Source organism: Squalius cephalus, assembly GCF_949319135.1.
Source record: "Squalius cephalus genome assembly, chromosome: 2".
Classification (NCBI taxonomy): Eukaryota; Metazoa; Chordata; class Actinopteri; order Cypriniformes; family Leuciscidae; genus Squalius; species Squalius cephalus.
The window spans coordinates 64,455,086-64,468,126 of record NC_137123.1 but is presented as its reverse complement, the minus strand read 5'-3'; the positions used below and the strand labels follow the sequence as shown (position 1 = coordinate 64,468,126).

At 48.6% G+C, this 13,041-nt stretch overlaps 1 protein-coding gene across 12 annotated transcripts in view; it reads left to right on the top strand.

Moving 5' to 3' along the window:
• The first annotated feature begins 375 nt into the window (after nucleotides 1–375).
• pou2f1a (POU class 2 homeobox 1a) overlaps nucleotides 376–13,041 on the top strand; it is a 141,232-nt gene continuing 128,566 nt past the window's right edge. For 10 of the 12 annotated variants that reach the window (XR_013820331.1, XR_013820332.1, XR_013820333.1 and 7 more), the window contains exons 1-4: nucleotides 376–460; nucleotides 6,925–6,978; nucleotides 7,066–7,178; nucleotides 8,352–8,480. Coding sequence is in view for 1 of the 12 variants with exons in the window: in XM_079864035.1 (XP_079720161.1) it covers nucleotides 415–460; nucleotides 6,925–6,978; nucleotides 7,066–7,178; nucleotides 8,352–8,480 (342 nt within the window). In the remaining 11 variants the exon portion in view is untranslated. Of the gene's footprint in view, nucleotides 461–3,514; nucleotides 3,716–6,924; nucleotides 6,979–7,065; nucleotides 7,179–8,351; nucleotides 8,481–13,041 lie in introns of those variants that run through there. The other 2 variants (XR_013820330.1, XR_013820340.1) reach the window with 2 other exon arrangements.

The following is a 13,041-nucleotide window of genomic DNA, read 5'->3' as shown; positions in this document are numbered from 1 at the left end:
GGGTGAACTGTCCCTTTAAGGAAACGTTACTTTTGAATGTTTTCTGAACGTTCCGAAACAAACATAAAAAAAAAAACGATAATGGAACGTCCAACTAAAAAGTTCCATGAAAAATAGGCTATAATGTTTTGTGCTAGTTTTGAGATTAATGACCAGAAAACTTTGAACGAATATTCTATAAACGTTACAGGAAGAAGATTTGTTACTTTGAGAGAACATTTACAAAACATTTCTTGTTAGCTGGGGAACAGGATAATTTGACATTTTTTAAAACATTATCGAATTATGTGGTTGTTCTGAAGTTTTATGTGTTTATGAGTTCAGGGGCCGGACCTGTGTGTGTGTGTGTGTGTGTGTGTGTGTGTGTGTGTTTTAGCAGTAGGCGGGGTTTCACTCTCACACTAAATATTCAAAATGGCGGACGGAGGATCAACGACTCAAGATGAGCGCTCGACTGCAGGTAATTATTACATTTTACATATTCATATTCCCCCATCCGCCTCAAGTAAACAAAAGTCAAACACACACGCCGATCGTTTGCGGACAGAATCGATCACAGGGGGAAGAATGTTTATTGTTTTCGAAATTATTTGAGTCGGTCAGCAGCAGATGAGAGTTGTTTGTCCTGTACTAAACTCTCATCATTTGAAATGGCGCGCGTGCGTGCTGCATATTCACACAGTCTCGTGGTTTAGCATAGCGTGTGGGTTTACTGGGGAAATGGGTTAAACTGGTCGGAACGGGCGGGTTTATCGCGCTGTGGATGATGTTTGTGAAGTGTGTGTGTGTGTGAGAGAGAGAGAGTTAGCAGTGCTGCTATTAGCGCGCTTTGTGTCGCTCGTTCGGCCGAGAGAGAAACTCAACGGCCGCGAATTTGCATATTCATGTGTTTGTTTAGCGGTAAACGCGCACGCGTGATGTTGAATAATAATCCATCACTTTAATCTGTGTTTTGCGAACTAAAAGCAAAAAGACAAACTTGAGCCTGAGCTTTCCTTCTCCTGATCAACTGTTTGCCCTCAGGGCATAAATACCCCGACAGGGTCTGCGTGCGCGTGCGTGTTGGGGTGGTGTTTATGTTCCCCAACAGGTAATAAATTACAGTGTGTGAAAAGTTTCCCCTTCTCAAACGTGTCTGGTGTTGAATAATGTGTAAAGTGGCTGGGGAGAAACTACATTAAAAACTGCAGGAGTGAAATTGCGGATTTGCATAATAACATCAGCCCTGCTTGTTTAATGCGCTTCATTCTTTCTGCATAATTTAAACGTCAGTTTCATTCCAGATGAGAGGCGCGTCACACTATTTATTTATCGCGCGGATTAAATATACAGAGCTGCTCATGAATATTCATGAGTACAAACGCCGTGTTCATGAATGATTAATTTCTCGGAGTTAATGCGCACTGTGTGATTTTATTTGGATGTTGAGTGCGTGAGATTTTACCTTGTTCTTATTTCGGTTTCTCGTGTGTCTCTCGGGAACATTACAATTACATTTATGCATTTAGCTCATTGCAGAACATTCAAGGTGTTATATTATGTGTGTCCACTGCATATTAATTTGTCTCCAGTTTTTCACACAATGCAGTGTAGAATCCGCATGGTTTTGGGATCTTAACCCGATGGTGAACTTTATGGACGTACACAAGCATCGGTCATCTCTAATCTGCTAAACCACGCAAAGCTGGTCATTCGTCACAATTCGCATAATAATGCACTCTTCTATGCCAATTTGTTGTGTAAATGGTGTGAGTGTGTTCACAGTGAAAATTCAGAATCCGAATCCTGCTCTTATATTCGCTCGGGCATTTAAAACGACAGGCGACAAAATCAGAACCAGAACTATATCTGATATAGCCTAGTTAGCTTGTTGTGAACTCGTGTGCTCTTTTCACATTTGTGTTTTTATTTATATTTTTCTTCATCGGAATGGTATGAAACTTGGTAAAGGTTTTGGCACTTGCTATGTGAACACACACACACACAAAAACATGTTTTTTAAAATTTCATATCAAAATAATTTTTCATAACAATATAAAAATTTAAAACTTTTTTTTTTAAGTTCACTTTTTAACACGTTTTCCACTTCAGTAATAATCTACCAAGTGTCGTCATTAAAAAGAGTCTGTCGCTCTGAAGCGTTCACGATTTACCACGGTTTAAGTTGGACATTTAATTTTCAGGTCTATGCTCAAAAAGTGAATAAATGGATTATAAATACAGCGTAAATATAATTTAGTACCATAAAATCCCCTAAAAATAAAAAATATTAAATAAGAAGCATAAAGCGTTCATTAATGTTATTGAAATAAAAAATTCGGTCATTTTTGACAGGTGAAGATCACCAGAGGGTCGAACACTTGTTCACATGCACCCTAACAGTTGATGTTTAGCCTCAGCGTATAATGTTGTGGAGCGCATGATTGGCAAACACAGGATGATGGGTTAATTAAGGCTGATGAATATTAATGAGTTCTCGGGTCTAATAGAAAAGTTTGGACTGCAGTTCAGTGGAAATGTTTCCGTTCTATGAATACTTCATTTCTCCTGCGTTGTGCCTTATGCCACTTATCTGCTTGAAATTATGCAGCGCTGCGTTCAGTAGTTTGAAAGGCTAATTAATTGCTTATTTAAAATTCTATTAATTAAAACATTTGCATAATGCATTGTCTGTCAGTTAGCTTACTGAAGCCCTCGCAGCGGCCGTATGCAAATCGTGTTTCTCACAACTGTTTTCTTTTGAGTCTCTCTCTCTCTCTCTCTCTCTCTCTCTCTCTCTCTCTCTCTCTCTCTCTCTCTCTCTCGGTGGGGTCGTCGTCATAGCAACTGCTTGAGTTAAAGTCACATGACTGTTCGTCTGTGCATTAGATGCGTGCGAGTGTTGATCGCATCATGATGAGTTAAACTGTAGTAGTTAGATCAGTAACTTAGCAAATGCCACTAGCTCAAGCATCTCCTATGGAAGCTCGTTTGCGCCATGGAATAAAGATATAAGAGAGAAAGTTAAATGTGACTTTTTATCTCAAAACTTTGTGTTTATATCTCGGAATTTTGACCTTTTATTTGTTTTGAATTGCAAGAAAAAAGTCAGATTTTTTATTTATTTTTATTATTTTTTATAATTGTTTACTCCATGGCGTAGACGAGCTCCTGTAGTTCCTCAGACTGTGGACCGGCTTGAGTGTAATGGGTCGTTTTCCTGGTTATCTTGTTGTCAGAGATAAATGAGCTCGTCCAGTTTGACTCGGGATGTTTTGAGACGTCGGTCATTAGCCGACACATTCTTTCATCGTAGCCGGGTCGTGTTGCATGCTGGGAAGGCCCCCCCCCCCGGTAATTAAAACAGTCACACACAGCTGGTAATTGGCCTTGTCTCACTTCTCCCTCGCTGTTGTGCTCGCCGTATCCCACGTCCTAAAAGCTATCCAATTAATATGCAAATGAGCTGATAAATATTTATGAAAAATGTTGAATTATGCAGAAAGCTTTCAGAGGTCCGCGCGAAATGAATCGCTCGCGGAACTTCAAAGCGGCGCTCGTCTAATGAGCGACGGGGAGCGAGATTTGCATACGGCTTTAATCAGCTGCATACTGATTAACTCTCGTTATGGATGCGGCGCTTCCAGCGGCAGTCTTTGTGTTTCGCTCGCGAGGAGAGCCAGCGTTCCAGCGCGGAGCCGTTCGCCGTCGTAGCGCCGCGCCTTTCCGGACACAGGTGAGCTTCCAAGATTCAGATATTAATGAACACACGGAGTCAGAAAAGCGTTCGCATCGGAGTCGAGTCAAAGATCAGGACAGGATCAGGGATTCATCAAACATGAGGCTAACTCTGGTGGATCGGGTCAGGGGAGTCGAGCTGCTGGAAGCGGATCAGAGCTGGAGAGTGACGGGGGTTTAACACAGTTCAGATGTTGACATTCGTTGCCTGATATTTCTGCGTCTCGGTTTGGAAGCGAAGGGAAACTGAAAGCGGATTCAGAACTAAAGCATCGTTCGCATCGGGAGTCGAGTCCGCTTTATTCCTACAGATCGATTCAAAGATCACGACAGAATCAGGGATGCGACTTCATCAAACATGAGGCTAACTCATCCTTCAGGATCCGCTCCGTGTTGATTCAGGATCCGCTCCGTGTTGATTCAGGATCCGCTCCGTGTTGATTCAGGATCCGCTCGGTGTTGATTCAGGATCTGCTCCGTGTTGATTCGGGATCCGCTCGGTGTTGATTCGGGATCCGCTCGGTGTTGATTCAGGATCCGCTCCATGTTGATTCAGGATCCGCTCCATGTTGATTCAGGATCCGCTCCGTGTTGATTCAGGATCCGCTCCGTGTTGATTCAGGATCCGCTCCGTGTTGATTCAGGATCCGCTCCGTGTTGATTCAGGATCCGCTCCGTGTTGATTCAGGATCCGCTCCGTGTTGATTCAGGATCCGCTCCGTGTTGACTCAGGATCCGCTCCGTGTTGACTCAGGATCCGCTCCGTGTTGACTCAGGATCCGCTCGGTGTTGATTCAGGATCCGCTCGGTGTTGATTCAGGATCCGCTCCGTGTTGACTCAGGATCCGCTCGGTGTTGACTCAGGATCCGCTCCGTGTTGATTCAGGATCCGCTCGGTGTTGACTCAGGATCCGCTCCGTGTTGATTCAGGATCCGCTCGGTGTTGACTCAGGATCTGCTCCGTGTTGATTCAGGATCCGCTCCGTGTTGATTCAGGATCCGCTCCGTGTTGACTCAGGATCCGCTCCGTGTTGACTCAGGATCCGCTCCGTGTTGACTCAGGATCCGCTCGGTGTTGATTCAGGATCCGCTCGGTGTTGATTCAGGATCCGCTCCGTGTTGACTCAGGATCCGCTCGGTGTTGACTCAGGATCCGCTCGGTGTTGACTCAGGATCCGCTCGGTGTTGACTCAGGATCCGCTCGGTGTTGACTCAGGATCCGCTCCGTGTTGATTCAGGATCCGCTCCGTGTTGACTCGGGATCCGCTCGGTGTTGACTCAGGATCCGCTCCGTGTTGATTCAGGATCCGCTCCGTGTTGACTCAGGATCCGCTCGGTGTTGACTCAGGATCCGCTCGGTGTTGATTCAGGATCCGCTCGGTGTTGACTCAGGATCCGCTCGGTGTTGACTCAGGATCCGCTCCGTGTTGATTCAGGATCCGCTCGGTGTTGATTCAGGATCCGCTCGGTGTTGACTCAGGATCCGCTCGGTGTTGATTCAGGATCCGCTCGGTGTTGATTCAGGATCCGCTCGGTGTTGATTAAGGATCCGCTCCGTGTTGATCCAGGATCCGTTCCGTGTTGATTCAGGATCCGCTCGGTGTTGATTCAGGATCCGCTCGGTGTTGATTCAGGATCCGCTCGGTGTTGATTCAGGATCCGCTCCGTGTTGACTCAGGATCCGCTCGGTGTTGACTCAGGATCCGCTCGGTGTTGATTCAGGATCCGCTCGGTGTTGATTCAGGATCCGCTCGGTGTTGATCCAGGATCCGCTCGGTGTTGACTCAGGATCCGCTCGGTGTTGACTCAGGATCCGCTCGGTGTTGACTCAGGATCCGCTCGGTGTTGATTCAGGATCCGCTCGGTGTTGACTCAGGATCCGCTCCGTGTTGATTCAGGATCCGCTCCGTGTTGACTCAGGATCCGCTCGGTGTTGACTCAGGATCCGCTCCGTGTTGATTCAGGATCCGCTCCGTGTTGACTCAGGATCCGCTCGGTGTTGACTCAGGATCCGCTCGGTGTTGATTCAGGATCCGCTCGGTGTTGACTCAGGATCCGCTCGGTGTTGACTCAGGATCCGCTCGGTGTTGATTCAGGATCCGCTCGGTGTTGATTCAGGATCCGCTCGGTGTTGATTCAGGATCCGCTCGGTGTTGATTCAGGATCCGCTCGGTGTTGATTCAGGATCCGCTCCGTGTTGACTCAGGATCCGCTCGGTGTTGACTCAGGATCCGCTCGGTGTTGATTCAGGATCCGCTCCGTGTTGACTCAGGATCCGCTCCGTGTTGACTCAGGATCCGCTCGGTGTTGACTCAGGATCCGCTCCGTGTTGATTCAGGATCCGCTCGGTGTTGATTCAGGATCCGCTCCGTGTTGACTCAGGATCCGCTCCGTGTTGACTCAGGATCCGCTCGGTGTTGACTCAGGATCCGCTCCGTGTTGATTCAGGATCCGCTCCGTGTTGACTCAGGATCCGCTCGGTGTTGACTCAGGATCCGCTCGGTGTTGATTCAGGATCCGCTCGGTGTTGACTCAGGATCCGCTCGGTGTTGACTCAGGATCCGCTCCGTGTTGATTCAGGATCCGCTCGGTGTTGACTCAGGATCCGCTCGGTGTTGATTCAGGATCCGCTCGGTGTTGATTCAGGATCCGCTCGGTGTTGATTAAGGATCCGCTCCGTGTTGATCCAGGATCCGTTCCGTGTTGATTCAGGATCCGCTCGGTGTTGATTCAGGATCCGCTCGGTGTTGATTCAGGATCCGCTCGGTGTTGATTCAGGATCCGCTCCGTGTTGACTCAGGATCCGCTCGGTGTTGACTCAGGATCCGCTCGGTGTTGATTCAGGATCCGCTCGGTGTTGATTCAGGATCCGCTCGGTGTTGATCCAGGATCCGCTCGGTGTTGACTCAGGATCCGCTCGGTGTTGACTCAGGATCCGCTCGGTGTTGATTCAGGATCCGCTCGGTGTTGATTCAGGATCCGCTCGGTGTTGACTCAGGATCCGCTCGGTGTTGACTCAGGATCCGCTCGGTGTTGACTCAGGATCCGCTCGGTGTTGACTCAGGATCCGCTCGGTGTTGATTCAGGATCCGCTCCGTGTTGACTCAGGATCCGCTCGGTGTTGATCCAGTGGAGTTGAGCTCCTGAAAGTGATGATGGTTTAACAGCTCAGATCTTGAACTGAACGAACTGGTTTGCTCTGAACAGATTCCAGCCCAGCAGACCTGAGTAAGAACACCATGGAGAGCAGAGCACTTGAAGGTGAGTTCAGTTGTTTTTATCTGTGTGTGTGTGTGTGAGTGAGTGTGTGTGCTTGTTTCTGACGGATGTTCTCCTCTCGTCTCCCAGCAGCTCCAGCCGACGGTCCCGACACACACACACACACGCCGGACACACACACGCCGAGCGCACCGGTGGCGAGTGCCGTCAGCAACGCTCAGGCGCAGGCGCTGCTCCAGCAGGTACGAGATCCGCCAGAACACTGTATCATGCTAATTAAACTCCAGAACACTGTGTCATGCTAATTAAACGTGTGTCATGCTAATTAAACCGCGTGGAAACAGGTGGAAGAGAGTATGCAAATCTATGCGGAATTTACATGCGCTGCGTAACGAGGTTTGATCTAACGAGAGGAGCGCTGCCAGTTCAGTGTGTTCACTCCTCATCTTTACTGTCATGGACACAAAATATGATCATCCTGTCAAAAATGAACATCATAAATGTGTAATATTTAGTTTCTATTACATTTGTTTTCGGCTCACTGTTGTACTTTACTGTTAGATATATTTTATTCATTTATTTTTATCAAATTTTTTAATAACATGCATTAATTTATTATTTATTTATTTGAATATTTAATTTAATTTTACTCTATTTAGTTAAATTTTTAATTTATTCCTTATTTTTATTTATTTAAATCTTTTTTTTTTTAAGCAAACATATTAATTGTATTCAGTTTATTTTAATCTATGTATTTTTATTTAATAAAAGTAATTAATTAATTTGAATTATTTTAATCAAATTTTTATGTTTTAATCTAAATTTTGGTTATTTAATTTTTTTTTATTAATGTATTGATTTATTTCAAGCATTTTGTATTTTATGTAATTATTCATTTTTTATTTAAATAAAATTCCATTTATTAAGCATTTTTTGTTCATTTTAATCATGTTATAATTTATTTAATTAAATAATTTATTTTTAATCTAATGTATTATTTGTAATATTTTATTTTAATCAATTTATTGTAGATATTTTAATTTTTTTTTCTTTATTTTTTGTACTTTTTACACTGCTTTTCTCAACAAAATCTCTCTCTTTTTCCACACACACACACACACACACACACACTCTCTCTCTCTCTCTCTGCCTCACACACACTCTCTCTCTCACACACACTCTCTCTGCCTCACACACACTCTCTCTCTCTCTCTCTCACACACACACTCCCTCTCTCTCTCTCTCTCTCTCTCTCTCTCTCTCTCTCTCTCTCTCTCTCTCTCTCTCTCTCTCCCTCACTCACTCACACACACAAACTCTCTCTGCCTATCTCTCTCTCTCACACACACACACACACACACACACACACACACACACACACACACACACACACACACACACACACACACACACAGGTGTTCCTGCAGCAGACTCAGGCTCAGCTCATGGCAGCTGCTGGTCATCAGAGCAGTTCCAGTGGAGCCAGTATCTCCGCCTCTGCGGCCACGCCCATCACTCTGGCCCCGCCCATTCAGATCGCTTCAGTAAGTGACTGACATCTCACCCGTCCAATCAGATTACAGATCAGTGACACTCGCTCTTCCGCTGGATGCTTTAAAGCAGTGGTTCTCAAACTGGGGTGTGTGAGGTGACAGAAGGGGGTACGCCATTCATTTAATTCTACCCCGCCTTAAAAATAACATTAAAATTGAGCATGTATTTATATCAGGTAAAATTCGTTAAATACATGACAGCCGATCAAATTACCTCATCTTTTGCGGTCAAAACTGACTGCACTCACACAAGCAGCGTGTGTATGATGCAAATCGCACTATACTGCCGTTCTCTACCTCTGTCAAAGTGGGGATTTAGCACTTACTACACGAAGAACAAATATACAGTAGACTGTGCATTGAGATCGATTTAATATTCAAACTCTCTGCGATACAGATACATATCCTGCATTTAATGTTGATCACATATTATACAAATATCCACACGACTGCAAATGTGGCAGTGACTTTATACAACAGCTCAACAAACAAAAGGTACTGATATTAAGTGATGATCAAAAACAGGCAATTGTCAAAACGCCACAGCAGTGTCTGTGAACAAATCTGCAGCTTCGAACAAATCGTGAGTCAATGATTCAATGATTCATTCTTAAAGGAGAACTCTGGTCAATTTTAACATTGAGCTCATTTTTTTGTACATTTGGAGTGCTGTCAATACAGAGAACAATGACAAAAATCGGTGTTGCCTACACCATGTTATCCTCTTTTTAAAATTTGCACCCTGTTGACTTCAATGGGGCAAGTTTTAAACCTGCTTTTAGCCTCTTAACATCCTTGATGTGTCATTACAAGTGCACAGGTCATGTGAGTGATTCCTTCAGAGTGAACGCGGGTCAATCTGTCTGCAGTAGATGTGAAAGATATGAATAAAAATGATGTTTATTCAGCCAGCGCACATACCTGTATTTACTTCCTGTTTTCGGTTGAAGTCCACAATAATCGATTGTCGAGTTCACTCGCGTGATCATAGGTACTAAACCAATGCGCGTGAACTCGACAATCGATTACTATGGACTTCGACCGAAAACAGGATGTAAATACAGGTATGTGCGCTGTGTTAAAATTGACCGGAGTTCTCCTTTAATTACAGCCACTTGCTTCGTTACTGAATGAATTAATGACTCGATGACTCGCTCATAAAGACCTACTGGCGGTTTTAATTTAATATTTCAAAGCATCAGTTCTTTTTACCATCACTGCATATTCCTCTATTGAACTTTTTATTTTATTTAAAGCATTATTTCTTTTATAAAAGTATTTGTAAAGGTCGATTTTAAAAATCGATTTAAAGGGGCAAATACTGTCCCTTATTGAGAAAGGTGTGGCTGCAGAGAGGGGGAACACAGAAGGGTAAAGGGGAACGCAGAAGGGTTAGGGGGAGCGCAGAAGGGTCAGGGGGAACGCAGAAGGGTCAGGGGGAACGCAGAAGGGTCAGGGGGAACGCAGAAGGGTCAGGGGGAGCGCAGAAGGGTCAGGGGGAACGCAGAAGGGTTAGGGAAACGCAGAAGGGTAAAGGGGAACGCAGAAGGGTCAGGGGGAACGCAGAAGGGTTAGGGGGAACACAGAAGGGTCAGGGGGAACGCAGAAGGGTCAGGGGGAACGCAGAAGGGTCAGGGGGAACGGGTTAGGGGGAATGCAGAAGGGTCAGGGGGAACGCAGAAGGGTCGGGGGAACGGGTTAGGGGGAATGCAGAAGGGTCAGGGGGAACGCAGAAGGGTCAGGGGGAACGGGTTAGGGGGAACACAGAAGGGTTAGGGAAACGCAGAAGGGTCAGGGGGAACACAGAAGGGTCAGGGGAAACGCAGAAGGGTCAGGGGGAACGCAGAAGGGTCAGGGGCAGCGCAGGAGGGTCAGGGGGAACGCAGAAGGGTCAGGGGGAACGCAGAAGGGTCAAGGTGAGCGCAGAAGGGTCAGGGGGAACGCAGAAGGGTTAGGGAAACGCAGAAGGGTTAGGGGGAAGGCAGAAGGGTAAAGGGGAACGCAGAAGGGTCAGGGGGAAGGCAGAAGGGTCAGGGGGAACGCAGAAGGGTTAGGGGGAACGCAGAAGGGTTAGGGAAACGCAGAAGGGTCAGGGGGAAGGCAGAAGGGTCAGGGGGAACGCAGAAGGGTCAGGGGGAACGCAGAAGGGTTAGGGGGAAGGCAGAAGGGTCAGGGGGAACGCAGAAGGGTCAGGGGGAACGCAGAAGGGTCAAGGTGAGCGCAGAAGGGTCAGGGGGAACGCAGAAGGGTTAGGGAAACGCAGAAGGGTCAGGGGGAAGGCAGAAGGGTTAGGGGGAAGGCAGAAGGGTCAGGGGGAACGCAGAAGGGTCAGGGGGAACGCAGAAGGGTCAGGGGGAACGCAGAAGGGTCAAGGTGAGTGCAGAAGGGTCAGGGGGAACGCAGAAGGGTTAGGGAAACGCAGAAGGGTCAGGGGGAAGGCAGAAGGGTCAGGGGGAAGGCAGAAGGGTCAGGGGGAAGGCAGAAGGGTCAGGGGGAAGGCAGAAGGGTCAGGGGGAAGGCAGAAGGGTCAGGGGGAAGGCAGAAGGGTCAGGGGGAACGCAGAAGGGTCAGGGGGAACGCAGAAGGGTTAGGGAAACGCAGAAGGGTTAGGGGGAAGGCAGAAGGGTCAGGGGGAACGCAGAAGGGTCAGGGGGAACGCAGAAGGGTCAAGGTGAGCGCAGAAGGGTCAGGGGGAACGCAGAAGGGTCAGGGGGAACGCAGAAGGGTCAAGGTGAGCGCAGAAGGGTCAGGGGGAACGCAGAAGGGTTAGGGGGAACGCAGAAGGGTTAGGGAAACGCAGAAGGGTCAGGGGGAAGGCAGAAGGGTCAGGGGGAACGCAGAAGGGTCAGGGGGAACGCAGAAGGGTCAAGGTGAGCGCAGAAGGGTCAGGGGGAGCGCAGAAGGGTCAGGGGGAGCGCAGAAGGGTCGGGGGAACGGGTTAGGGGGAATGCAGAAGGGTCACGGGGAAGGCAGAAGGGTCAGGGGGAACGCAGAAGGGTCAGGGGGAAGGCAGAAGGGTCAGGGGGAACGCAGAAGGGTCAGGGGGAACGCAGAAGGGTCAGGGGGAACGGGTTAGGGGGAATGCAGAAGGGTTAGGGGGAGCGCAGAAGGGTCAGGGGGAACGCAGAAGGGTCAGGGGGAACGGGTTAGGGGGAACACAGAAGGGTTAGGGGGAACGCAGAAGGGTCAGGGGGAACGGGTTAGGGGGAACACAGAAGGGTTAGGGGGAACGCAGAAGGGTTAGGGGGAACGCAGAAGGGTCAGGGGGAACGCAGAAGGGTCAGGGGGAACGGGTTAGGGGGAACACAGAAGGGTTAGGGGGAACGGGTTAGGGGGAATGCAGAAGGGTTAGGGGGAACGGGTTAGGGGGAATGCAGAAGGGTCAGGGGGAGCGCAGAAGTGTCAGGGGGAACGGGTTAGGGGGAACGCAGAAGGGTCAGGGGCAACGCAGAAGGGTTAGGGGGAGCGCAGAAGGGTCAGGGGCAACGCAGAAGGGTTAGGGGGAACGGGTTAGGGGGAGCGCAGAAGGGTCAGGGGGAGCGCAGAAGGGTCAGGGGCAGCGCAGGAGGGTCAGGGGCAGCGCAGGAGGGTCAGGGGGAAGCGCAGAAGGGTCAGGGGGAACGCAGAAGGGTCAGGGGGAACGCAGAAGGGTCAGGGGGAACGGGTTAGGGGGAGCGCAGAAGGGTCAGGGGGAGCGCAGAAGGGTCAGGGGCAGCGCAGGAGGGTCAGGGGCAGCGCAGGAGGGTCAGGGGGAAGCGCAGAAGGGTCAGGGGGAACGCAGAAGGGTCAGGGGGAACGCAGAAGGGTCAGGGGGAACGCAGAAGGGTCAGGGGGAACGCAGAAGGGTCAGGGGGAACGCAGAAGGGTCAGGGGCAACGCAGAAGGGTTAGGGGGAACGGGTTAGGGGGAGCGCAGAAGGGTCAGGGGGAGCGCAGAAGGGTCAGGGGCAGCGCAGGAGGGTCAGGGGCAGCGCAGGAGGGTCAGGGGGAAGCGCAGAAGGGTCAGGGGGAACGCAGAAGGGTCAGGGGCAGCGCAGGAGGGTCAGGGGGAAGCGCAGAAGGGTCAGGGGGAACGCAGAAGGGTCAGGGGGAACGCAGAAGGGTCAGGGGGAGCGCAGAAGGGTCAGGGGGAACGCAGAAGGCTTAGGGGGAGCGCAGAAGGGTCAGGGGGAACGCAGAAGGGTTAGGGGGAACGCAGAAGGGTTAGGGGGTACGCCTCTCTAAAGAGTTTGAGAACCACTGCTTTAAAGTGATAGTTCACCTAAAGATAAAATTAGCCCATGATTTACTCTCCCTAGGTGGTAAATAGTCATTTTAATAGGTCATCCTAGGTGTATATGACATTCTTCTTTCAGACGAACACAATCAGAGTTATATTAAAAAATGTCCTGGCTCTTCCAAGCTTTATAATGGGAGTGAATGTCGTTTCTGTTTTGAAGTCCATAAAAAAGCATGTTATTGCTGGAGATTCTGTAGCTCGTGTAAAGACTCCGCCCTCTTCTGAACGGAGGCGGGGCAGCAGCTCATTTGCATTTAAAGGGACACACACAAAA